Raw genomic sequence first — 23,952 nt, 5'->3', positions numbered from 1 at the left:
CATCACCTGTATTCTCTCATTGCCACTTAGGGCCAGGCAGGGCAAAGCCTTTGCTTGCGCCCCCAGCCCTTCAGATGTAGGCTCTGGGTCTGCTGTGGGAGTCCCCTGGCTCCCAGCCCACTTCCCACGCCCATCTCAGCACATCCTGGAGCTCCCATCTGAAGCTGCTCTTGGGCACAGCCCCTCCAGCTCCAGCTTTAGGGTCCTAGCACACAGCAGGGGTCAGGGTCAGCCGGGCCAGTCAGAGACAGCTGCCTGAGTCAAGGTTGACTTTGACTGATGGGATGGGGCCACCTGCTGGTCCCTTCTTCAGGCAGCATTTAGGGCCTGGGATCCCAGCTGTTCTCCCTTTCCAGGCCTCCCCCTTGATTGCCGCACCTGGGAAATGGGTTACAAGCTGTGATGTGGGAAGTTGGGATATGTATGATCGCCTTCGTGAGTGCCCCATCTGGTGCAGGACGTGTGTGCATACGTGCGTGCCTGGACCACGTGCACACATGCATGTGCTCCTCTGTATGCCATCTCAAGCTTCCTGTGCTGGTGAATATTCGTCACCTTCACTACAATCTTCCCTTTCCTGCTGAGCTAAAAATAGCTGGGGGTGGGTGGAGGAGGGGCTTTCCAAGAAGACCCCTTGGCTCTCCCCCTCCCAGAGGAAGGTTCCCAAGTTTTCTGGAGTCTTGTGTTTGTTATTGGCCCGTCACTGGCCAAGTTCCTTCCTGTCCTTCATCCCTAGGAATGAGGACTTTCCCCAAGTAGTCTGGGGATGGGAGGGCCAGGGCTGCCAGACTCAGGCAGAAGAGAAACAAAGGACTTAATGGGACCCTGCCCCCAGCCTTGGGACACTAGCGCTAGGGGGAGGGCTTCTTTCCCAAGAAAGACTATTCCTGGCTGGTTCAAAGTGGCCTGAAAATTCCACCTGCAGCAGCCCAGTGGGATCTGGGGGAAGCCCAAGTTCTGTTGGACAGTATAGCTCCAGCAGGGCTTTCCAGTGTCCTGGCTAACCAGCCTCAGACAAGGTGGGGACCATGGTGTGTGCCAGCTTGTCCTTCTGTCCGGTGGGCAGCTGGGGTGAAGACAGGGCATCCCAGCTCTGTGCCAGCGTCTGCAGGCTGTCCTGGATGCTCCTGCATTCCCCCCCTCCCCCCGCCCGCCGGCTCATTAACCCTTTTAGGCCCCTGCGGAAAGCAGGCCCCACCCTGAGCGTGGGAGCATTAACCCCCATCTGAGCAAAGACTCTTTGATGCCATCACGTGCCCTGGCCCGCGCCCACTGGCTTTCATTGGGACCCAGAGACTGGCTGGGGCTGCCCATGAATCAGGGCTTTAGCTCTGGGTGTGCCCAGGTGGCCTGCCAACCTGTCCCACTTTCTCCTCTCAGCATCTGAGGGACTAGAGAGGGAGCTCAGCAGGTTCTACGGGGGTAATTGGGGGGTTAAAACGGTCTCGTGGTAGGGGTCCTCCCCTCTGTCAAAGGGGACATGTCTGGATGGTCCCCAAGGATCCTAACTGCTGCCCTGCCCTCCACCCACAGAACTTAAGGCCACAGGCACTGCCCACTTCTTCAACTTCCTGCTCAACACAACCGACTACCGAATCCTGCTCAAAGACGAGGACCATGACCGCATGTATGTGGGCAGCAAGGACTATGTGCTGTCCCTGGATCTGCATGACATCAACCGTGAGCCCCTCATTGTAAGGGCCAACCCAGGTGCTGGGTTGGGGGGATGAAGAAATGGGACCCCAGGGCTGCGCCCTCTGACCTCTGTCTCTGGCAGATCCACTGGGCGGCTTCCCCACAGCGCATTGAGGAGTGTGTGCTCTCAGGCAAGGATGGCAACGTGAGTGCAGAGAGGTCTATAGGTGGAAAGGGGGAGGCGTGGGGGCAGGTGACCTCAGGGACGCAGTGGGGCCAGGCAGGCATCTGGGCACCTCCTCGGCTTTCCCTCTGGCCCCAGGGTGAGTGCGGGAACTTCGTCAGGCTCATCCAGCCCTGGAACCGAACACACCTGTATGTGTGTGGGACCGGCGCCTACAACCCCATGTGCACCTATGTAAACCGCGGCCGCCGTGCTCAGGTAAGCTGTGCCCACCCTGGCCCTGTGCTGCCCCATTAGTGGCCATATGCCAGGGTTCTGATGGGAGGATGAGCTTGAGCCCCAGCCCTACTACTTTCCAGCCCTGTGACCTTGGGTGAGTGACTTCTTTCACTTCATAGAGCCTCGGTGTCCTCACCTGAAGATGGGGCTAATAGCTGCCTTTCTCACAGGTCGGTGTGAGGAGGAAGCAGAGAGCTAACGCTCCCAAGGCTCTTAGCACTGTGCCTGGCATGTAGTAAGCACTCGCTCCATACGTGCAACAGTTCTCCTGGCTGGGCCTGTGGACCGCACCCCGGCAGCCAAGCCAGGGGGCCTGGCAGGGGCCTCGGCGTCAGGAAGCTGGATGCTTGGGTCAGCTTCTGCCACATGGCCCTGGGGGAGAGCTGCCCCTTCCCCAGCTCTGCCCCACCCTGCCCGCTTCTGCCTTTTTCCATTTCCATGTGGGCATGTATGTGAGCTGGTGTGACCTTGTAGGACATGTGTGAGAGTGACTGGACTTAGGGACACATGTGTGTGCAGGTGCTTGCCAAGTTGTGTGTATGCGTGCACGCACAGGCACATATGTGTACTCTGGGGGTCCAGGTGCTCGTCTGTGTTCCTGGCATGTGTGGTGTGAGAGGCTGGCAGCCCGAGCCCGCTCCCCCAGCCCCTGCCACCCCTTGCTCTAACCCCTGTTCCTCGTCTTCTCAGGCCACGCCCTGGACCCAGATGCAGGTGGTCAGAGGCCGAGGCAGCAGAGCCACGGATGGTGCCCTCCGCCCGACGCCTCCAGCCCCACGCCAGGTGGGACTCATCCCTCCAGGCCTTGCCGGGCAGCACTGCCTCGGAACCAAACTCACCCTGGGCCTGGTCTTCCAGCCAGGAACCTGCAACCCCAGGCCCGTCTCCCCAGTGTCTTCCCTGTACTCTGGGCCCCCCTCCCACTCCTTCCCTGGCAGTGCCCTCAGGCTCTGAAAGCATTCCCAACTGGATTCATGTCAGCCTCAGTGAACTCCTACAGGCAAGAGATCATGAAGCCACCAGGTAGGGAAGACAGCCTGGGGACAGCGGCGCCTCTGTCCTCAGCATATGTGTGTAGACATGTGTGAGCGTATACCAGCATACGCTTGGGCACGTGCTGTGCACTCTCAAACCCACACCTTAGGTAGCCCCCCAAGTCAGAACATGGCACATGTATGCAGTCTGACATGTTACTCTCAGGTGTCCATGCCCCATGCCCCCGTGGGTCATGGGTTGACACAAGTGTCCCGCATACTCACATGCTTGGGACTCTGCTCCCCTGGGGTGGCAGTGGCAGAACTGTCTGCCCACTAGTCACAAGTCAGGACTGGGCTGGGGGGCCTGGGGCTGGGCAGGGGCGGGCAGGGGGGCCGGGGCTGCCAGTGAATGATAGAGCAAGTGGTCACTTGAGCAGGTGTGTCTGTGACGGGGAGTGCTGAAAAGTGGGACCGTTCAGACTGCATGTGTGCCCAGGGTGTGAACGGTGGGTTCCATGTGCTGCCAGTGATGCGTGCCAAGCTGTGTGTGCAGCCCCGTGTGTGCAAAGACACGTGTGTAGAGTGTAACTGGAAGCGGGCCTGTGTACACCTTCCCATCACCATCCCTGCCACCTGCTGCCACTTCCCTCCCACCTCTGTGCCTCTCTCTTCCCTCCCTTTGCCCCGTGAGCTCATCCTGGTCCCAGCGCCTTCATCAGCCTTTCTCCAAGCATCTTCAGGGCTGGGCTGGGAGGCATGGGGGGCTTTGTGAGTCCCATGTGGTCTGGGCTGGACCCCTCAACTCCTGGCCCGCTATGGAGACATGGGGAACTGGGGGCTCTGCTGAGGGGCAGAGGAAAGGCTATGGCCTATTATTCTGTCCTGAGGACCACAGGTAGGACATAAAGCCTGGGGATACAGTACCCTCAGAGCCCTCTGGCCTGGTGGGACCTGGCAACAAAGGTCAGGACCAAAGGCCCTTGGCCAATAGTCCTGCCCTGGTCAGGTGGTCAGCCCTATTTTGACCAAGGACAGGCAGCCACAGCTCATGTCAAGCCCAAGGGGGCCCTGACCAGAGTCATCCTGAGCCATTTGGCATAGAGGGGCTTCTGTCCCTGATTCCCAGGTCTTATCTGATAACTGGGGCCGGGAAGTACCTCCCTTGGAACTGCAGCATGGCCCTGCCCTGGGAGACCTGGCTGGACAGAGTTGAAGCACAAGGATATCTGGGGAGTGAAGGGGTGTGGCTTTAGGGTGTCCCCCGGGGCCTGCTCTCACCCTGGGAGCCTGGTGACCCTTGCCCTCCCTGGCTGTGGGACCAGCTTGGACGATGCTGAGCTCCCCTCTGCCCTGCAGGATTACATCTTCTACCTGGAGCCTGAGAGACTCGAGTCAGGGAAGGGCAAGTGTCCGTACGACCCCAAGCTGGACACAGCCTCAGCCCTCATCAGTGAGTGCCTCCACCCCACCCTGGTTCTGCAGCCCAAGTGTGTGGTCTCTGCCTCTGGAATGGGGGTCATGGCAGCAACACTTACCTCAGGGCAGAGATGGTGACCATGCCATCCCTGAACCCTCCCATGGGGTCCCACCTGTCAGGGGGAGGGTTATAGACCAGACCCCGGTGTGAGCTGAGGGGCAGAGACTAGTGGTGTGAGCCTCTCTCTAGCCCCCCGGGTGGGGATGCAAGGGGGGCCAGATCCTACCCTAAAATAGTGTCCATGCAGAGGCCAGACACCTCCTAGCCACAGGCCGCCTAAGAGAAAAGAGAAGCTTGGTCTGTACTGGGAGAGGTAGGTTCTTGGTTTGTCTGGGAGGCTGGGAGAGGCCCACGGATGGAGAGTCGTGGCCCTCTGACCAGCTGGGGGGCTGGGTTTGTTTCTGGTCTGGCCAGGTGTCCAGGAGAGTTGGGAGAATGTTCTCTGAGGCAGAGTCCTGCCTGGAGCCTCAGGAGCAGCTACTGCCCCTACCCTCAGGTTGGGCGAGCCCACCACGCCCCTGGTCTCTGTACTCTGCCTGTTTTCTGGCTGCCCGAGCCAGTCTGCCTCTCAGAGCAACTGCTCAGCACTGTGCCACCTCCAAGCCTGGGGAAAGGTCTTGGGGTGGGGCTGGGAGACATTATCTTCCCCATTTTGGTGGATGAAAAGGTCTTAGCCTGATGGCAGAGCCCCAACCAGGAAGTCCGATGGGGGAAGGCAGAGCCTGCCCTGGGCAAGTCTAGAGGGAAGACATGGAATGGTATGCTAGAGCCAGCGTGGTTGCTAACTGCAAATTTTCAGGTATTTTGTGAACCAGCTCTTATTAAACACAGCTCTGATTAAGAATTAAGTTACATAATTTACAAATAAATTACCTTAAAAACAAAGGTAAAAATACTCAAAACTCATTACTTCCTAAATTATTTTACTACATTTTATCATTATCTTTGTTCTTGAGAGCATTTGTAGCTGTTGTATTTGTGGGGTAGAAATACTATATCATAGTGGTGGCAGCTCTCCTCGGCTCCACCATCAGTGACCCCAAGTTAGTAGCTTGAAATCAGCCATGGTGGGAGTATATATACTACAGAAATTGGCTCTCACTACTAATCAGAGCTAATTGCTACTAATCCCAGTCCTGCCCAGAGCCAGGTTTGGTTTTTATTAATGTTTGTTTATTTTGCGGGCTCCTGGGTGGCTCAGTCGGTTAAGCGTCTGACTTGGACTCAGGTCATGATCTCACAGTCCGTGAGTTCGAGCCCCACATTGGGCTCTCTGCTGTCAGTGTAGAACCCCCTTTGGATCCTCTGTCTCCCACTCTCTGCCACTTCCCAGCTCGTACTCTCCCTCTCTCTCAAAAAAATAAATAAGCACTTTTAAAACTAACTAACTAAATGTATGTATGTATGTATGTTTATTTTTGAGAGAGAGGGCATGAGCAGCAGAGGGGCAGAGAGGGGCAGGGACAGAACCTAAAGCCAGCTCTGCGCTGACACCAGTGAGCCGGAAGCCAGGCTCTAACTCACAGTGAGATCATGACCTGAGCCAAAGTTGGATGCTTAATCACTCAATCACTCAATTGACTGAGCCACCCAGGCACCCCCTAGAGCCAGTTGTACATTACCAGTACTCCACTGATGAGACAGTCATGTCCGGGGGAGTCTGAGGGGGAGATCGGACCCTGCTCTGAAGGTCATAGGCGCTGTATCCTGGTCCTAACAAAGGGGTCCCCTCACTGACCCACCTGCCCACTCACAGATGAGGAGCTCTATGCTGGTGTGTACATCGACTTCATGGGCACCGATGCAGCCATCTTCCGCACGCTGGGAAAGCAGACGGCCATGCGCACAGATCAGTACAACTCTCGGTGGCTGAATGGTGAGGGCGACTTGCAAGACCCTGGGTGGGCAGCACATCTAGGATGGGGCAAGATCTTCAAGAGGCACTTGCGGGGGGTCTGGTCCTGTGACTACCTGGGGTGAGGAAGAGCAGGGGCTGTTCCTGTACTTGGCCTGGGATTCTGTTGGGGAAAGAGGCCTCGTCCGAGGAGCACTTGCCCAGCTGACCACTGCCTACCTACAGACCCTTCATTCATCCATGCCGAGCTCATCCCTGACAGCGCTGAGCGCAATGACGACAAGCTCTACTTCTTCTTCCGTGAGCGGTCAGCAGAGGCGCCACAGAGCCCCGCCGTGTATGCCCGCATTGGGCGCATCTGCCTGGTATGCGTTGGCAGGGCCCCATGCCGCCTGTCTCCCGACCCAGTGCTGGCTCCAGCAGCCTCGGTCCGGCAGGGCCTCGGAGGTGAGAGCTGATCTGACCCTGCTCCCTGTCCCCAGAATGATGACGGCGGCCACTGCTGCCTGGTCAATAAGTGGAGCACATTCCTGAAGGCACGACTGGTGTGCTCCGTGCCTGGTGAGGATGGCATTGAGACCCACTTCGATGAGCTCCGTGAGTACCCAGCAGGCAGGCTGGGTCCTGTGGCTGCTATGGGAGGGGTGGGGGCTGGATGGGTGGTCAGGGCACCTTTGACGGTCCCCCTGGGCAGGAGTGGGCAAGGCCCTGGGACTCCTGGTTAATGCACCCTCCCCGTGTCTTCTCCCTCTGCCCCCAGAGGATGTGTTTGTCCAGCAGACACAGGATGTGAGGAACCCAGTCATTTATGCTGTCTTTACCTCCTCGGGGTGAGACTCGGACCAGGGCTGGCCGTGGCAGGGTGTGGCTGGATTGGGGGACTATGAGTTGTGGAGGACCCCACTCTGCAGGCTGTGGTGTGGGGGCAGGCTGGGAAGGGGCCCTGGGCCGAGGGTCTGCCCTGCCCACAGCAGCAGCCTGCCCTGCCTGCAGCTCCGTGTTCCGAGGCTCTGCCGTGTGTGTCTACTCCATGGCTGATATCCGCATGGTCTTCAACGGGCCCTTTGCCCACAAAGAGGGCCCCAACTACCAGTGGATGCCATTCTCAGGGAAGATGCCCTATCCACGGCCTGGCACGGTGAGGACCCCAGTCATTCCTCCTTTCCCTTTTCTTTCTATGAGGCCTGCTCTGGGTTAGCCCCTTTGTAGATGTGGCCCCCACTGTCACGGAGCTCATCGCCAGGTGGGGGAGGCAGAGTGTACACACAAATAAACCTACCATGTATCCATTCAAATAAAGCTGACATTTAAAACAAAACAAAACAGGCGCCTGGCTGGCTCAGTTAGTAGAGCATGTGACTCTTAATCTTGAGGTCATGAGTTCGAGCCTCACGTTGGGCATAGAGCTTACTTAAAAAAATAAATAAAACAAGATGAAACAAAACACGGCTTATACAGCATCAGGCTGTGAAGAACCCAGCCAGGACCCTGAAACAAAGATGGCGGCTGGATGTGGCAGGCTGCTTGTGGGGGCGGGGTTGCTATTTGGGAGCCAAGACAAAGCTGGAGGGCAGGCTGGAGTTGGCGCATCTGGCTAATTGTAGCCGGGGAGATGAGGGCGGGCAAGGTCCAGCCTGCAGGGCCTCTGAGGTGGTGGGAGGTGACTCACTTAATCTTGGTGTGATGTGGGCCTCTTCAGGAGTCCAGGAGAACCACATGATCTGTTTCGGCTCTTGTGTGGGTAGGGCTAGGTTGGGGAAGCTGGTCTGAGCAGAGTCCAGGGAAGACTTTCCCCAAGGGTAAACTTGGAGACCAGAAGGATAGGCCGGAGTTGAGCAAGGGTGCAGGGCAGGCCGAGGGGAAAGCACCAGCGAAGGGCAGAGCATGATTACTTAGGATGTTAAAGGAACTGGGGCTGTAGTCCCTCGAGGAGGGGTGAGTGGGGGTGGGGAAGATTGGAGGAAGGAGACAACAAGGTGGGGGGTGAGGACATGGAAGAGGAGTGGTCAGCTCTGCCTAATGCCACAAGGCCCTGGCGCATGAGGCCAGGGAGGTGGCTGTGGAATTTGGTTGTGTGGGACCTTGGGACCTCTGCTAGAGCAGGACCTGAGGGGTTGGGTGAGGGGGAAAAGTCTGGATGGGGGTTCTGAGGAGCAGAGCAGGTGGATGTGATGGGGACAGACAAAGGAGAGGCCTCTCCTGAAGTTAAGGGCTCCAGCAAGCCCCACCTGGGCCTGACGCTCATCACCTGCCTGCAGTGCCCTGGCGGAACCTTCACACCATCCATGAAGTCCACCAAGGACTACCCTGATGAAGTAATTAACTTCATGCGCAGCCACCCGCTCATGTACCAGGCCGTGTACCCTCTGCAGCGGCGGCCCCTGGTGGTCCGCACAGGCGCTCCCTATCGGCTCACCACTGTTGCCGTGGACCAGGTGGATGCAGCCGATGGGCGCTATGAGGTGCTTTTCCTGGGCACAGGTACCCACTGCTGCTCCCAGTCCCTCCCACATTGGGCTCCCTGGGTGGAGGGTGCTGATCCACAGGGCTGGGACCTACCCTGCTAGGGGTTGCCACAAGCTTATCAAGGTCAACTCTGTTCCTTTCATCCTTTGGAGCCTAGATAACTGAGACAAGGAGTGGGGAAACTCCATCACTATCCTCAGCCCCCCAGGGTCTGGGAGAGCAGGGAAACTGGGCATCCGGGGACCTGTGAATGGTCAGGAAAGAGGGGCAGGTGGCAGATACCTCTACGCTTGTCCAGATACTGACATACATGCTCTCGTGTGCACATGCGCAGGTGTGCCCACCACAGTTCCAGTCCCTCAACATGGAAATGCCTCCAGCATCCTATTCTCAGCAGCGCCCAAAATGAGGGTCTGGGGTGGTAGGGGCAGACCCTGGCTGTGATCCCCCCCCCCTTTATCTTGGGCCCCCACATCCATGGGAACTTCTTCAACCTTGGCACAGAGCTCCTGCTCCACTGCCCTTGGGGGGTTGGGGCCCTGGTGGGGAAGGGGCTGAGGCTGGTACCCCTTCCCCAGTGTCCTCAGCCCTACTGAGGCCCTGCCCGGCCCGTTCCAGACCGCGGGACAGTGCAGAAGGTCATCGTGTTGCCCAAGGATGACCAGGAGATGGAGGAGCTCATGCTGGAGGAGGTGGAGGTCTTCAAGGTGTGTATGACACCCAGGCCTATTCGTCTCACCCTGGCCCTCCTTAGTATCAGCTTCTGACCTCAGACTTCAGACCTCTAGGTCAGGGCAAGGAGGGGGTCCCCAGGACCCCAAGCTGATCCCTATCTTCTTCCAGGACCCAGCACCTGTTAAGACCATGACCATCTCTTCCAAGAGGGTGAGTTTTGGTGAGGTGGGCCGGGGATGGGGATGGAGCCTGTTCTCCCTTGAGGTCATGCCCTTGGCATAGGGATGGGGAAACTGAGCCATGGAACATGATGGGGGCTGGCTGTGGGAAGACAACTGACAAGCCTCTACCCCTGCCCTCAGCAACAACTGTACGTGGCCTCAGCTGTGGGTGTCACACACCTGAGCCTGCACCGCTGCCAGGCATATGGGGCTGCCTGTGCTGACTGCTGCCTCGCCCGGGACCCCTACTGTGCCTGGGACGGCCAGGCCTGTTCCCGCTACACAGCGTCTTCCAAGAGGTGCAGACCCCCCAGGCCCATGGAATTTTAGCCACCAGACCCAGGGCCCTGTCCTTGGGGTTTGGTGGTGGGTATATTACCCTGGGGGAGTTTATGAATGGGATGCCTACCTGGAGTCTTGGGGTACAGGGGGCTAGAGCGGGGGCAAACTTGCCTGAGAATACTTGCTGAGGAGCTATCCTCATCTAGGCGGAGCCGCCGGCAGGATGTCCGGCATGGAAACCCCATCAGGCAGTGTCGCGGGTTCAACTCCAACGGTGAGTGTGCTGTGACTCACCACTGGGCGCTCCTCACAGTGTGGAACCCTGCAAGGCCCATGGAGCTGCTCCCAGGGCCCCCTACTGGAAGGATTCTCATGTGGTCCATGGGCATAAGGGGGCTTCAGATTTTGGAGATGGGCTGTCCCCAGCCACCCCCTCAAGGAGTGGGTGCCCGAGAGTGCAGCCCTGCCTTTATACAGGGTGGGCGTCCCTGTATGTGTCCCTTGACATCTGCCCCTGGCCAGCCTGCAGTCTGCCCAGAGGCAATGCTGCTTTCATGCAGCGCCCCCTTGTTCCACAGCCAACAAGAATACCGTGGAGTCCGTGCAGTACGGTGTGGCAGGGAGCGCAGCCTTCCTGGAGTGCCAGCCTCGCTCGCCCCAGGCCACCGTTAAGTGGCTGTTCCAACGAGATCCCAGTGACCGGCGCCGTGAGGTGATTTCTTGTACCCCACAGTCCCCACCGTGGATGCGGGAGTCCCCTGTGCAGTAGAAATTCCCTGTGGGTGAAATGTGATATAGGTGCCCATCTGGGGCTGCCCCCATTCTAAGAAAGGCCTTCCAAGTTCCCTTCCCTATGTGGAAATCATTCAGGTGAATCTAGCTATATGGAAACTCGGGGATTTCTGCATTATATAGTAACCACTTACAAGCATGCCTGTTTACAGGAAAATTCCCATATGTGTGCTCCATTGGAGGTATTCCTCATTATATGGAAACGTCATGTGGTTGAACTCCAGTATATGAGTATTCTGAGGGGCAGCCCTCATTTCATGGAAATGACTTCCATGCATCTCTCCTTACGTGGAAATTCTATAAGGATACCCCAGTTGGGTGTTCCCATTAAAAAGAAATTCTCTGTGATTACTCCAAAATTCTCTTATTATTCAGAAATCCCCTTATGATCCTGAGATGGAAATGTGTGTGAATGCCTTATTCATACGTTATGTGGAAAACTACTGGGGGTTTTTCTTGGTACATGGAAATTCCACATGGGAGCTCCTCCGTGGAATGGGCACAAAAGGGATCTGCTCTGGGAGCCGGCTACGCAGCAAGGTGGTCACACAACCCATGAGCCCCCCTCCCTGCCCCTGCAGATTCGTGCGGAGGACCGCTTCCTGCGCACAGAGCAGGGCTTGCTGCTTCGCGCCCTGCAGCTCAGTGACCGCGGCCTCTACTCCTGCACGGCCACCGAGAACAACTTCAAGCATGTCGTCACACGGGTACAGCTGCACGTACTGGGCCGGGATGCCGTCCATGCTGCCCTCTTCCCACCGCCAGCTGTGAGCGCCCCGCCACCCCCAGGCGCCAGCCCCCCCACACCTCCTTACCAGGAGCTGGCCCAGCTGCTGGCCCAGCCGGAAGTGGGCCTCATCCACCAGTACTGCCAGGGCTACTGGCGCCACGTGCCCCCAAGCCCCAGGGAGGCCCCAGGGGCACCCAGGCCTCCTGAACCCCAGGACCAGAAAAAGCCCCGGAACCGCCGTCACCACCCGCCAGACACATGAGGCCAGCTGTCTGAGCCCTGAAATGGGCCAGCCTAGGCCTTGTCCCTTTTAATATAAAAGATATATATATATATATATATAAAATATCTATATTCTATACACACCCTGCCCCTGCAAAGACAGTATTTATTGGTGGGTTGTATATAGTCTGCCTCAGCGGCAGCACCGTCCAAAACTTAGACCTACGCTGGTCAGAGACGGCAGGAAACCGAGCCCACTTAACCAGGCCCAGCCAGTTGGCAGGGCCAGGCCAGGACCACACAGTCCCCAGACTCAGCTGGGAGTCTACCTGCTCGACAGCCATCACCGGCGGGATCTACAGGACACAGGGAGGGAGCAAACTCTACCCGGACAGGGAACGGACTGCACACCTTTGCCAGTGTGTGCTACCAGCCTGTGCCATTGGCATAGAAGCAGATTCAAGGACTGCTTTGGAGACTGGGAGTGGGGGTGGGGGGCTCAGATGCACTCAGAGAAGGGAAGAAGGGGCCGTCACAGGAGGCCGGCCCCAGCCTGGGAGGGACACTCAGTCAAGTCCAGCCCTTCCCCGGTATTTATTCTCTATTTATTGGGGACAGGAGCAGAGGAGCCCTGCATGGGCAGGGTGCACTTCCAGCCCCTCCTTCCCTCCCTGCCTGGTCACTCTACCTCCTCTTCACTTTTTCTGGGCCACTGTGACTTGGGGGCTGGAAGAATAGCAGAGGGGCAGGTACAGGTAGGGCCAAGGGGAGAGGGGCCCATGGTGGAGGCCTGGGGCCTTCAGGGGCTCCCCGGGGCTCCCTTCTGCCCACCACTTCAGATGATGGGTGTAAATAGCTCTGGGGGGCTTTTGGGTAGGTGGGTAGGGGCTCCTGGTGGCCCTTGGCTGCCCTAGCCACAGCCACCCTTGGGTTCCATCTCGCTAATAAACACTGGCTCTGGGACTGGACTTCGACTTTTCTCCTTGGCAGGGGAGGGAGGATGGGGCTTCAGTCCATGCCCAGATTCTGTCCTTCCTTCCCCCCCTTTATATGGCCTGACCATCATTCCCACACCTCTCTTGCAAGTTCAGCTCCCATTCACTCATTCACAGGTTTGACTATTTGTTCAACATTGCTTTGTCACCTGGCTTTGCGGTGGGCTCTCTGCCAGGCTCTAAGGGCTCAGAATTAGGAAGACAAAACCATAGCCCTCACAGTCTGGCTGCCCCTGCCCTGAGAATTGACAAAATTCCCATCCTTCCTGCTTCCTTCCAGCCAGCTCTCAGCAGAGGGACTGGCATGAGCAAATGTCCAGAGGTGGTGAAGACCAGGACAGATGGAGTGCCACTGGAGAGGAGGAAGTGGGGTTGGGGGCCCTGGGCCAAATTGAATGAGTCAAGCCCTGGCAGGGGAAGCTAAGATCTAGGGAGGCCCATGGGTCCAGAAGGGCTTACAGCCATACCTGGCCGGCAAGGGGAGCCAGGTGGGGACTGGGAGGCAGCGGATGGCCCTACTTTAAATAAACCTAATAGGCAGAAACCAGGTTTGCATTAGTTCAACAAACCTGGGCTCCTGCACTGTCCCAAATCCCCACCAGGGCCCACTTACAATATGACGGGTAGAGGATGGGTAGACACTGGAAGCTGAAATGGCACAGATAATCTGTTGTTCCTGGACAGACCCCACCCACCCACCCAATAGGGTAGACGTGAAGCCACCAGCCTCTGGTAGGAGCCAGTATCCATTTCCCACATGTTTAGGGACAGTCTCTAATACTCAGGATCTGAGGCCCTGGCACCCCCTTGTGGTCTCTTGGGTCTGCAGCAGAGTTGGGTACTGAAAGGCAGCCAGGTTCCTCAGAGGAGTCCAGCCAGGAGGCTCAGGGACTCTGGAGGGAGGCTTGAGAGCCCAGGGTTTGGGTCTTTATATAGTAGATAGGAAATCTCCAGGGCCTGGGAACTCAACACGTTAGGCTCAGTTGAACCCAGCAGTACTTCTTGTGCCATCTGAACCTGTATACGGACACTGGGCCCCCTAAGCTGAGGCAGGCATGCCCTACAGATGCCCAGGGCAAGTCCCAGAGCACCCACAGGGAGCAAATCAGGAGAAGGTTTTGGGAGAGGAGTTCACTCCTCCATGCCCCTGGGAGCACCAGACCTGCTCTGGGACTTGCAGACATGTGACAACAAGCCTGCCAAACAGTCTCTGGAAGAGCCTGGCCATCTCTGCAGGTCAGAGACCTTGTTGCAGTCAAGTACACATGTACGCATAGGCACAAGCCCATGCAAGTATGCACACATACAGGCATACACATGCAGAAATGCACATGCACACAGGCACATGCTCACATAAGCACAAGCAAAAATAGTCATGTGCCTGCTAATGCATGCACTGCTCATGTACAAGCATTTATACAGCCATGCAAAATACATAGATGCACATGTTAATCCACATAAGCCCAGCAAGGTACACATAGATGCACATATGCACATAAGGAAAAACAAATAAAAGTATGTCTATACACAGGCACACATGTACACAGGCATGCATAAGCACACATGTACTCAATGACACAGAAAGGCACATGTGTACATACAAGTATACATAGGGACAAATGTGTCATGTCACTGCTTTCGTTGATGTCATCAAAGGATAGCCGCACACATACCCAGGCACACATAGTAAACATGTACACCCCCACCCCAAGTCTGTTGGAATCATGGAGTTATGTAGAGGCCCTGCCCAGGTCAGGTCCAGCCCTCAGTACCAGGCAAATGCAATGTCCTGCTTTCCTTCTTGACTCCGCAGAGCATGGAACCCTGGTCCAAAGTCACCCAGCCCTTCTCAATCACTTCCTTCTGTGTGACCCTCTGAGCCTCTGCTTCCTCATCAGTAAAATGGGGCTGATGGTGTAGGCACCCATCCACCAGGGCCCGTGTGAGCTTACAAAACAAGGAGCAGCACTGAGTCCAAGGCTGGGCAGGAGCAGGTGCTCCTTGCTTGCTTCTCCCTCTACTCCCTGTTGCCAGCCCCACCCCAACTGCCCCCACCTTGGGGACTCAAAGTCCTATTCTTCCCCTTCTAAGCTTGGACCCTATGGAACACATCTCTCTGCTCTGGTGCAGAGGCTGGACTGTCCCCAGGATGTCTCTTAGAGGGTTGGGGCAGGAAGAGAGGGGTGCAGAGTCAGCAGTTGAGGGATTGGGGGCACACCAGCCTGATTAGAAGGGCTGGGGGCTGAGCTGGATTCACCTGTCCTTGTCTCTCATTGGCTCTTGGGAACCCCGGGCCCCCAAATCCCACTAAGCAGCCCCACCAGGGCCTGCACAGGTCTGTGCGGAGCCAGTTGATTGCCAGCCTTGAGGCCAGAAGGGTGTCTGCAGAGGCCTGAGGCCAGCCTGAGCCTGGCTCTGGGGCTCTCCTCCATCTAGAGGAACCAACTAACCACCCTGTTCACCGGCCGCCGGGACCATGGGGGCTGGGGCCAGCGCCGAGGAGAAGCACTCAAGGGAGCTGGAAAAGAAGCTAAAAGAAGATGCTGAGAAGGATGCTCGAACCGTGAAACTGCTGCTTCTGGGTACGGGTGTGGGCCCAGGTGGGGCCACTGCCACCAGGTCAGAGGCCTGGGGGGCCAGCAGGTAGCCCTGCTGTGAAACAGGGGTGACTTGGGAAGCAGAATGACCCTGAGGCAGGCCAGGGAACAGAGTGGGATCCCTGGCCAGGCAAGGCAAGGCTGGGTCTAATAGGTGATACCCCCACTCCCCAAGGCTGGGTATCCCATGAAACCTCTCTCCAGAGGGCCCTCCTTCAGGCACCCTCCCCTCTGGAGAAGTCCTGTTAGGCAAGGGTCAGAAACCAGGGGCTTTCTTGGGGGCCCCGAAATAGAGCTGCTCCCTTGGGAAGACAGTAAGAGTCCTCCTGGGAGTCCACAAACAATGGCCCTCAGATTCCAGAACTTTGTTGTTGGCAGACCTAAAGAGGGTACAAAGGTACTAAGGCCCAGCGGAAAACAGATAAATCCATGTCATTGGTTTCACCAGTAGTGAGGAGCGTGGTGGGGCTGATGCAGTGCCCCCAGGCCACTAGATCCTCACAAGTGGAAGAAGGATCTGCTTTGAAAGGGCAGTGTACATTCCACCCAGGCTCTCTAGGGTCCTGTCAGGCAGCTGGATGTGGGCAGAGGGACTAGGCCTGAGCAACCCAGGGAAGACATAGAGGCTAAGCCAGAAATCTCATTAACTGTGCCCAAAGCCCTGGCGAGACCAGGCTCAGAGGGGCTGTCAGCTCTGTCTTTCCCCCCCTCAAAGGTGCTAATTCTCTCTGAGCCTCTGGAGACACTCCTCTCCCCATACCAGGTGAAAAGCAGGGGTTGACCCGGCTCAAATAATCCCCTGCATACAGTACCAGAACTCTCCACAAAGGGGCGCTCCAGGTTTCCTTTATTTTGGTCTCAGACTAATCAAGAATGCGAATACCAGGGTCTTGGAAGTTCTGCAGCACAATTGAGGTCTTTGATTGTCCGGCTGTCACTCCTGACATTTACAAAAATATTTCCTCAAGGGTGTCAGGACCTTACTTCGGGGGTTGGGGGAGAAACAGGTAGAACTGGGGTTTGGAATGGTGCCTCGAGTATGCCTGGCCCCACCTTCGCGCCTGGTTGCGGGGAGGGGGGGGTGCTGTCAGTGCAGCTCTGAGGCGGGGCTTCCCTTCCAGGTGCGGGTGAGTCCGGGAAGAGCACCATTGTCAAGCAGATGAAGTGAGTGCCCTTGCCCTTTCTGAGGCCTCTGGGGGTGGGTACATCCACAGGGTCTGTCCTTTCCCACCAGTCCACTTGGCCCTGACTTGGCTCGCCCTGGCTCTAGGATTATCCACCAGGATGGGTACTCTCTGGAAGAGTGCCTCGAGTTCATTGCCATCATCTACGGCAATACGCTGCAGTCCATCCTCGCTATCGTGCGTGCCATGACCACGCTCAACATCCAATATGGAGACTCTGCGCGCCAGGTGTGCAGGGAGACTGGCTGAGCGGGGCCTCCGGGGGCTCAAGACTGGGCTCAAGTCCATAGTCACCTCCAACCACTCCCACCCTGCCCTCAGGACGACGCCCGCAAGTTGATGCACATGGCGGACACCATCGAGGAGGGTACGATGCCCAAGGAGATGTCGGACATTATCCAGCGGCTGTGGAAGGACTCGGGTATCCAGGCCTGTTTCGAGCGCGCCTCTGAGTACCAGCTCAACGACTCAGCGGGCTAGTGAGAGCGCAGGCGCGGGGGGCGAAGGGGGGGCCCTGAGGGTGCGGGTGGGGCCCTACCACACCCCTCCACCCAACCCACCCACATTCCTCGGTCTCCCGCAGCTACCTCTCCGACCTGGAGCGCCTGGTAACCCCAGGCTACGTGCCCACGGAGCAGGACGTGCTGCGCTCGCGTGTCAAGACTACGGGTATCATCGAGACTCAGTTCTCCTTCAAAGACCTCAACTTCCGGTACGACCCCGCGACCCCTCTCCTTTGCTCTTGCTCTAGGGGTCTGGCCCGAGCGCAGCGCCCCGAGGCCCCAACAGGTCCTGGAGACCCCATCCCTACAGAGCCCCTGTTCCTTCTCTGATACCCTGCCCGCAGAAAGGCCGGCCCCTCCACATGCCAGTACCATCCAAATGTCCCCCAGCCAGCATTAGGAGGCCAGGGGATGCCTGTGGGCACGTTCAGGGGGCTCGATGCGCAGGGGTTCAGGCCCCGATTGTCCCACAGGATGTTCGATGTGGGCGGGCAGCGCTCTGAGCGCAAGAAGTGGATCCATTGCTTCGAGGGTGTGACCTGCATCATCTTCATCGCGGCACTGAGTGCCTACGACATGGTGCTGGTGGAGGATGACGAAGTGGTGAGTCCCAAGCAGGGCCTGAGACAGAAAGCCGGAGACAGTGCTGCAGGAGCGGGGAGCTTCTGAGGGGGGACATTAATTCCAGAACAGTCTGAATGAGGACTCAAGACAGCCAGCAGCCCCGCTGAGGTGGGCAGTGGGGGAAGCTGACTTGGAGCTGTCTGAGCTGGATGGCCCCTGGTGCCTGGGAGCCTGTGGGCCGTGGCCGCGCAGGGGCAGCTGCTGGTGTGCCCGTCTACCGGTGTCCGACAACTTCTGCCCTCCTCAGAACCGCATGCACGAGAGCCTGCACCTGTTCAACAGCATCTGCAACCACCGCTACTTCGCTACCACGTCCATTGTGCTCTTCCTCAACAAGAAGGACGTTTTCTCCGAGAAGATAAAAAAGGCACATCTCAGCATCTGCTTCCCGGATTACGACGGTGAGAACCGCCCCCACCCCTCGCCTGGCCGCCAGGCGGCGTCCCAACCCCATGATCTGGGCCCGCGCTTCTCCCGCCGCGGGAAGGACTGCCGGCACCAAGTGAGCACATTCCCCTTCCCCGCCAGGGCCCAACACGTACGAGGACGCAGGCAACTACATCAAGGTGCAGTTCCTCGAGCTCAACATGCGTCGCGACGTGAAGGAGATCTATTCCCATATGACTTGCGCTACCGACACGCAGAACGTCAAGTTTGTCTTCGATGCTGTCACCGATATCATCATCAAGGAGAACCTCAAAGACTGCGGCCTCTTTTGAGGTGGGTTCCTCGAGGTCTGGGATGCTCCCCTGTCTTGCCCCTTGGTCTCAATACCTTATTACACCGCCTCCCCAGCTCCACACCCCACCTCACTACAGCAGATCCCACTTCAGGTCATCAGGTCCTGCCCCAGCTCTCCAGACCAATTCCACTGCCTGTTTCCATCCCCAGTCCCCAGGCCCCATCCTGGCCCCTCAGGTTCCACCCCACTGCCCACAGCCCCCATCCCTGGTGCATAAGTCCCACCTACCTAATCTCTTTTGACTGGGCCTCAATCCCCCAGGTGTCACTGCTTTACAAGCCCACCTCCACAATGTCTCTCAGCCTATGACCAAGTATTTTGGAGCTCTGGGATGTTGACTCGCCTCCTTTTTCTGTTCACAGGTGCTTGAACTCATACCTGTCCCTGACACCCTGTAGCCCTAGCCGCCTTTTAGCCCTAGCCCACAGGAGCCTGTTAGCCCACCAGCACTCCTGGGCCCCAGCCTGTGGCCCTAACGGCCACAGACCCAAAGCCCTGAGCCCCACTAGCCTTGAGGCCCCAACCCTCCTCCGTGGTTCCCAGGTATTGCAGAGCCCTTCTCCCCCAACCCTACTGCTGCCCTTCACGGCCTGGCTGCACTGGCCTCTAGGACCCACCCCAGCCAGCCCTAGCTAGGAGCAGGCAGGACCTGGGGCAGCTAGAGCTCACAATGACTCAGCAGTGCCCAACTGACCAATCTCCTGCTGGCCTCTCTCTGCAGGGGGCCCATGACTCACCTGGTGGGTCTGGGCTCAGCAAACAGCCCTCCCTCCCAGTTTCCTGAAGAGCAGGGGGGCAGGCAGGGATCCCTCCTCCAAGTAGGCCTACTGATGACCATCAGCCCATTCCAGCTTTACCACCTCCATGTGATAAGTCTGACACCTGTCTACCCAGTGGCCAGTGACTGTCCCTCTCAGTAGCTTCCAAGGTCCAAAGTCCAAGCCAGTCTGGCCTGTGCAGCCTCAGGCTAATTCATAGATGAATTAGGGAGTGGGGGGCAGGCCTGGGAGACCACAGGTGCCAGGAAGAGGCTCAAGCTGGACTGTTCCCCATATAGCAGGCTCAGAGTACCCCCCACCAGACCCTCCACCCACAGGCTCTGCCCCTCCGTCCTTGTCCTTGGACACCAGATCCATGTCCTACCTCATCCCCCCCACCCAGTACTCCAGGCCAGTCAGCCAAGGGGATGGTGTTTTGAGGGAGGGTACTGTTGACACCAGCTGTGGCCAATGGTCAAACTGTCCTGAGGGGTGGCTGGGGGCAGAGTCCTGCTCCCATCGATCAGCCCCAGGCAGAGGATTTGCCTGAGGCCCAGGTTGGGCCCAGAGGGGTCTACCTCAGGTGGGGTCATAAGTAAACCCAGGTAACCCTCTTGTCCCTCTTACCCTTTCCATTCAGGGCCCATTCCTTGGCAGAAAAAACTGAGAGCCATGCCTGAATTTTGTCAGGGACAAAAGCCCATGTCCCTATATCCCTGCTCCCTACTTCCTCACCAAGTCTCGAGTCCTTGCTGATGCCTGTGGGCCAGGACCTATGTTGCAGCGGAGGACGGGAGGTTTCTGTCTCACGAGGCCAGAGCACTGTCCATACCCCCCTCCGATAGATGCACAGACTCAGCAATAAACCTTTGCATCAGGCCCCAGCTGTCCTTTCTTGTGGGGAAGGGAAGAGCATTAATTATCACGAGTTATGGGCACTTATGAAGTGTCCAGTGTTGGGTTGGACGTGAATGAGAAGATCATCCCTTCCTGACGGGATGTGGCAGGAGCACTCTTGGGGGCATGGCACCAACCTGTGCCTCTTGAGAGGGGCTGAAGGGGAAAGGGGCCCTGGGAAATGATCACAGGGACAATCTTGGATCGAGAAGTTCTGAGGTAGAAGCTTATTCTGGCAGGGAGAGTAGAGTGTATAAGGCGCAGAAAGAGGGGCTTGTGGGCCATAGTTCAATAGGGCAGTAACAGGCAAAGAGGACATGGGTGGGGAGACAACGGGAAGGTGCCAAGTGCCAGCCTGAGGGCCTGGGCTTCCTCCAGAAGATGATGGTCTTGGAAGCCCTTGAAGCTAGGACATAATAGCAGGGCTGGGATCAGGGCGAGGCAAAAGAGGCACTCACCTTTGGGTGCAAAATTTAAGGTGGTGCCAAAAAACTCAGTAATGAAGATAAGTAATATTTCAATGCAATGCTTGTTAAATTCTAAATTACTGCCAAAAAAAGCCCCTCATGATAAACAAAATATCAAAATTTTAAATAAAGACAAGACCAAGAGACCCTCTATCGAGGCATATTGGAGCCTGAAGCAAAAGGAAAATGTCCACTCCTGTATATGTTGTTGTGTGTTTTTGACGGTAAAATTTTTATAGCACATTAAAATAGCTGAAAAAATTGAAAGTAAGTATATTAAAGCTCAACATTATTTTAAGCTTAACTATTTTATGTATATCTAACACAATTCATAATCTTATTTTCCTGGATTTAATGGAAATAAATCATCAATAATATTTTACAATTCTGTTTCTGGAAAAAGTAATCATTAACATTTTCTGTGAAAGCAGGTATGTAGGGACACACAAATTTCCCTGGAGGCCAGTGTGAGAGGTCGTGGGGAGGAAAGCAGTTGGGCTGGAGGACCCATGAGGAAGAGGCATGTCCTCGTGACCCCGTGGGGCCGGGATCTGCAGATGGGGCTCAGCCACAATGGTCTGGATCTGTGCTATTTGACCAAGTGCATGTGACGCCCCCAGCAAGCTGGGACCGTAGGAGTGTTGAATGGACTGAGTTTTCCAGACCATGGCCATTGGGGGAGGAGATGTCCGAGAGGCAGACAGATACCTGGGGCTGGGCAGAAGGCATCGTGTGGGTGGCATCTCCAACGTCCAGGTGGAGGATGCAGCTGTGAGCCAGAAGTGAGCCGAGAGCAAAGGAGTGAGGGTGCCCAGACCTGAGCATGGGGTGGGGGTGGGGGCGTGCTGGGGGGAGGTGTGCACTGGATGGATTAAGGAGCTCAGGCATGCTGGTGCTGCTTGGAGGCTTGAGGAAGGATGGGATTTGGGCCAGGGGGTTGCAGCCCTCACTGGGCGGTCTTAGGCCTGGATGAGCCAGGGCTGCTCATTTCCACTAAGGACCCTTTGATTGACCAGTTTACTGGAGTGAGTGGGGCAGGGGAGTAAGCTTGGGATTTAGTGGGGAGAGGAAAGGCAGAAGACAGGAGGCTTTGAGAGGCTGGAAGTGGTAGGCTTGGGAAAAAGGAAGCTGTTAGGAGAGGTGGGCTAATGAGGTCTTCCACATGGTCACCTTGTCTTAGAAAAAAAGTAATGAGTTCCCAGCCTTCTTGGGGCAAGGGACAGAGAGAAGCCCAAACACCAGGCAGGGGCTGGACCCCACCTTCTAGGGAGTCCCCTCCACACACAGTTGTGACCCCAGGGTCTGGGATTCAGGACTGGCATTCCTGGATCCCATGGACTGGGGATGCTGCCTGGACTCAAGCTGCCCTGCCCATGGCCACAAGAATGTTGGGGGAAGGGGGAGCTGAGTCTCTCAGCTCAAAGCCTCCTCGGCCTCACTCACCACACCAGTATAATTATACCCTACAGAGCAGGATCAATGGGAGCCCAATGCCTGATTCACAGTTGAGGGCAGAGGATCAGAGCTGGCCCAAAGCCAGCATAGTGGCCCCACCCTAGTCTTGTAGGTAGGGGTCATTTACCCTGGGCACCTCCAGTCACCATCATCCCTGCCTGACCTGCAACCTCAAGGTGCCCCTGAGGGCCCTCACAGTCTTCAGGTCTGGCTCTGGCGGGACTAACCTAGCCTGTCCACTGACCAGAGATTAGACGAGCCTAGTGCATGGTTAATGTTGCTGACGTCAGGGCCTGGTCGTGTGGCCAATAGGGGCTTGGGCCCTCCCCACAAGCAGTAACATAGCCCATGTGACCTGGGCTCATTAAGCCGCTTCAGTGGCCAGAGAAGCTGGGGGCCAGATCTCAGGGGAGAGAGGGAGGGCATGGCAGGACTATGGGAGCAGGCCTCAGCCAAGAGGTCATCGGCTCTGGGGCCCCAGGCAGGGAGAAGGCCAGACAGGACTGTCTGCCTATGGGTCCCTCTATACTTCCACACCCTGTATTATACCAACGAAACCCCTGCTTGTGCCCAAAGAGGAGCCTCCCAGACACCATACTGAGCAGAACATAACGAGGAGCTATGGGTGTGGGTCCTCATTCCTGGGTTGTGGAAGTAAAACCCATCCTCTCCTAGGAGGCCTTGAAGCCCTCCATGTGACTCCAGGCCAAGTGTCCTGCCTCTACACACAGCCCTCCACCTATTGGTGCTAATCCCACACTCATACTTGCTTTTCCCTGTAGCCAGGCTGTTTCCTCCATCTAGGTGCCCTTTCTCTTCCCCACCCTGAGATGTGCCTCTTCCCCTTTGTCTAGACGACTCACTTAGAGAGCACTTAGAGACACTGAAGCTGTGTGGTGGGATGACAAGAGCAGTCACATTAAGTACAGGAAGAGCTGGCCAGGGTATTCAAATACCATCTTCTTCTTCCTCCCTTTTTTTTTTTTTTTTTTAAATATTTATCCATTTACTTTTGAGAAAGAGAATGAGAGCTCAAGTGGGAAAGGGACAGAGAGAGAGAGGGAGACACAGAGTTCGAAGCAGGCCCCGGGCTCTGAGCTGTCAGCACAGAGCCCGACATGAGGCTCAAATTCATGAACCATGAGATCGTGACCTGAGCCAAAATCAGACGCTTAACCAACTCAGCCACCCAGGTGTCCCTCAGAGGTCATCTTCTATTTGGGGGTTGAAGGAGAAGTAAGAACCTGCAGAGAAGGTGGGACAGGGTCAGGAACCAGGAGGGCAGAGGGTCAGGGAGGGGAAGGCTGGTGTGTTCTGAAAACAACAGGAACACATGTGGCCAGCCAGGTGCTTTGGGGGGAGGGGGGTGGCAAGTGGGACAAGGATCACTTTGGGAAGAGGTCAGGGAGGCCAGCTGGGTGTGTGAGGACCCTGCAGGGTATCTGAGGAGTAAGTGGATACAGATGCTGGGCTCTGGGGAGGACTGGATTGGAGGTGAAGATGGGGCCTCATTGTTGGAGAGAGGTCTTGGGGCACCATGTGAATGATGTGTCAGGGGAGGTGGGGACATGGTGAGAGGAGGCAACCTGGCTGGTGGCAGAGAGGACATGATTGAAGAGGGAGGAGAGCAAAGGGCTGCCAGCACCCTGGAAGGAGAATCTCAGCCATCCTGGGATCCTAAGTTCTGTTTCATGTGTCTGGCAGTCTCTTGGGCCCCTGTCTCAGTTTCTGGAGATGGAGGAGTAGAGGTGGGTGCTGGGCTGAGAGCTGAGATAAAGCTCCCCCCAGCCCTCCACTCCAGCTGGCTTCACCCCACCTCACTGCAACTGCATGGATGGACATTCCCTCCCGTCTCTGAGAGAAGGCACCTGGCAGCTCTCGGAGTCCCATCCTGGCTGCCAGCTGTCCTGCCACCACAGGCTGGGCTGGGAGATT

The 23,952-nt window shown here is 56.9% G+C and overlaps 2 protein-coding genes and 1 non-coding gene across 7 annotated transcripts in view; all 3 read left to right on the top strand.

Annotated features, from left to right (window-relative positions):
- Positions 1–12,763, top strand: part of SEMA3F (semaphorin 3F) — a 29,473-nt gene extending 16,710 nt beyond the window's left edge. For 3 of the 4 annotated variants that reach the window (XM_039228328.1, XM_039228330.1, XM_039228329.1), the window contains 17 exons: positions 1,534–1,694; positions 1,778–1,840; positions 1,958–2,077; positions 2,789–2,881; positions 4,432–4,525; positions 6,309–6,428; positions 6,633–6,772; positions 6,890–7,004; positions 7,168–7,237; positions 7,401–7,545; positions 8,666–8,888; positions 9,492–9,580; positions 9,717–9,758; positions 9,911–10,068; positions 10,258–10,325; positions 10,630–10,763; positions 11,425–12,763. In XM_039228328.1, coding sequence (XP_039084259.1) covers positions 1,534–1,694; positions 1,778–1,840; positions 1,958–2,077; positions 2,789–2,881; positions 4,432–4,525; positions 6,309–6,428; positions 6,633–6,772; positions 6,890–7,004; positions 7,168–7,237; positions 7,401–7,545; positions 8,666–8,888; positions 9,492–9,580; positions 9,717–9,758; positions 9,911–10,068; positions 10,258–10,325; positions 10,630–10,763; positions 11,425–11,835 — 2,246 coding nt within the window. In that variant the 3' untranslated portion in view covers positions 11,836–12,763. The remainder of the gene's footprint in view (positions 1–1,533; positions 1,695–1,777; positions 1,841–1,957; positions 2,078–2,788; positions 2,882–4,431; positions 4,526–6,308; positions 6,429–6,632; positions 6,773–6,889; positions 7,005–7,167; positions 7,238–7,400; positions 7,546–8,665; positions 8,889–9,491; positions 9,581–9,716; positions 9,759–9,910; positions 10,069–10,257; positions 10,326–10,629; positions 10,764–11,424) is intronic. The other variant, XM_039228331.1, reaches the window with a different exon arrangement.
- On the top strand, positions 7,736–7,808 carry TRNAK-CUU. Its single transcript has one exon. It is a non-coding gene; the product is annotated as a tRNA-Lys (tRNA).
- Positions 12,764–14,988: 2,225 nt separating the features above from the next.
- GNAT1 (G protein subunit alpha transducin 1) lies at positions 14,989–20,077 on the top strand. 2 transcript variants are annotated; one of them, XM_039228374.1, is made up of 9 exons: positions 14,989–15,372; positions 16,509–16,551; positions 16,658–16,799; positions 16,893–17,050; positions 17,155–17,283; positions 17,548–17,677; positions 17,946–18,099; positions 18,227–18,418; positions 18,803–20,077. In XM_039228374.1, exons 1-8 carry the CDS (start codon positions 15,267–15,269, stop codon positions 18,415–18,417), a joined length of 1,053 nt encoding a protein of 350 aa, XP_039084305.1. In that variant the 5' UTR covers positions 14,989–15,266; the 3' UTR covers position 18,418; positions 18,803–20,077. The 2 variants fall into 2 exon arrangements, with proteins under 2 accessions (XP_039084305.1, XP_039084304.1); XM_039228373.1 differs by lacking the exon at positions 14,989–15,372 and having other exon boundaries at positions 16,220–16,551; positions 19,839–19,853.
- The last annotated feature ends 3,875 nt before the right edge of the window (positions 20,078–23,952 follow it).

Source organism: Hyaena hyaena, unplaced genomic scaffold (genome assembly GCF_003009895.1).
Source record: "Hyaena hyaena isolate Hyena2069 unplaced genomic scaffold, ASM300989v1 scaffold_30, whole genome shotgun sequence".
Lineage (NCBI taxonomy): Eukaryota > Metazoa > Chordata > Mammalia > Carnivora > Hyaenidae > Hyaena > Hyaena hyaena.
This window is presented reverse-complemented; position numbering and strand designations above follow the sequence as displayed.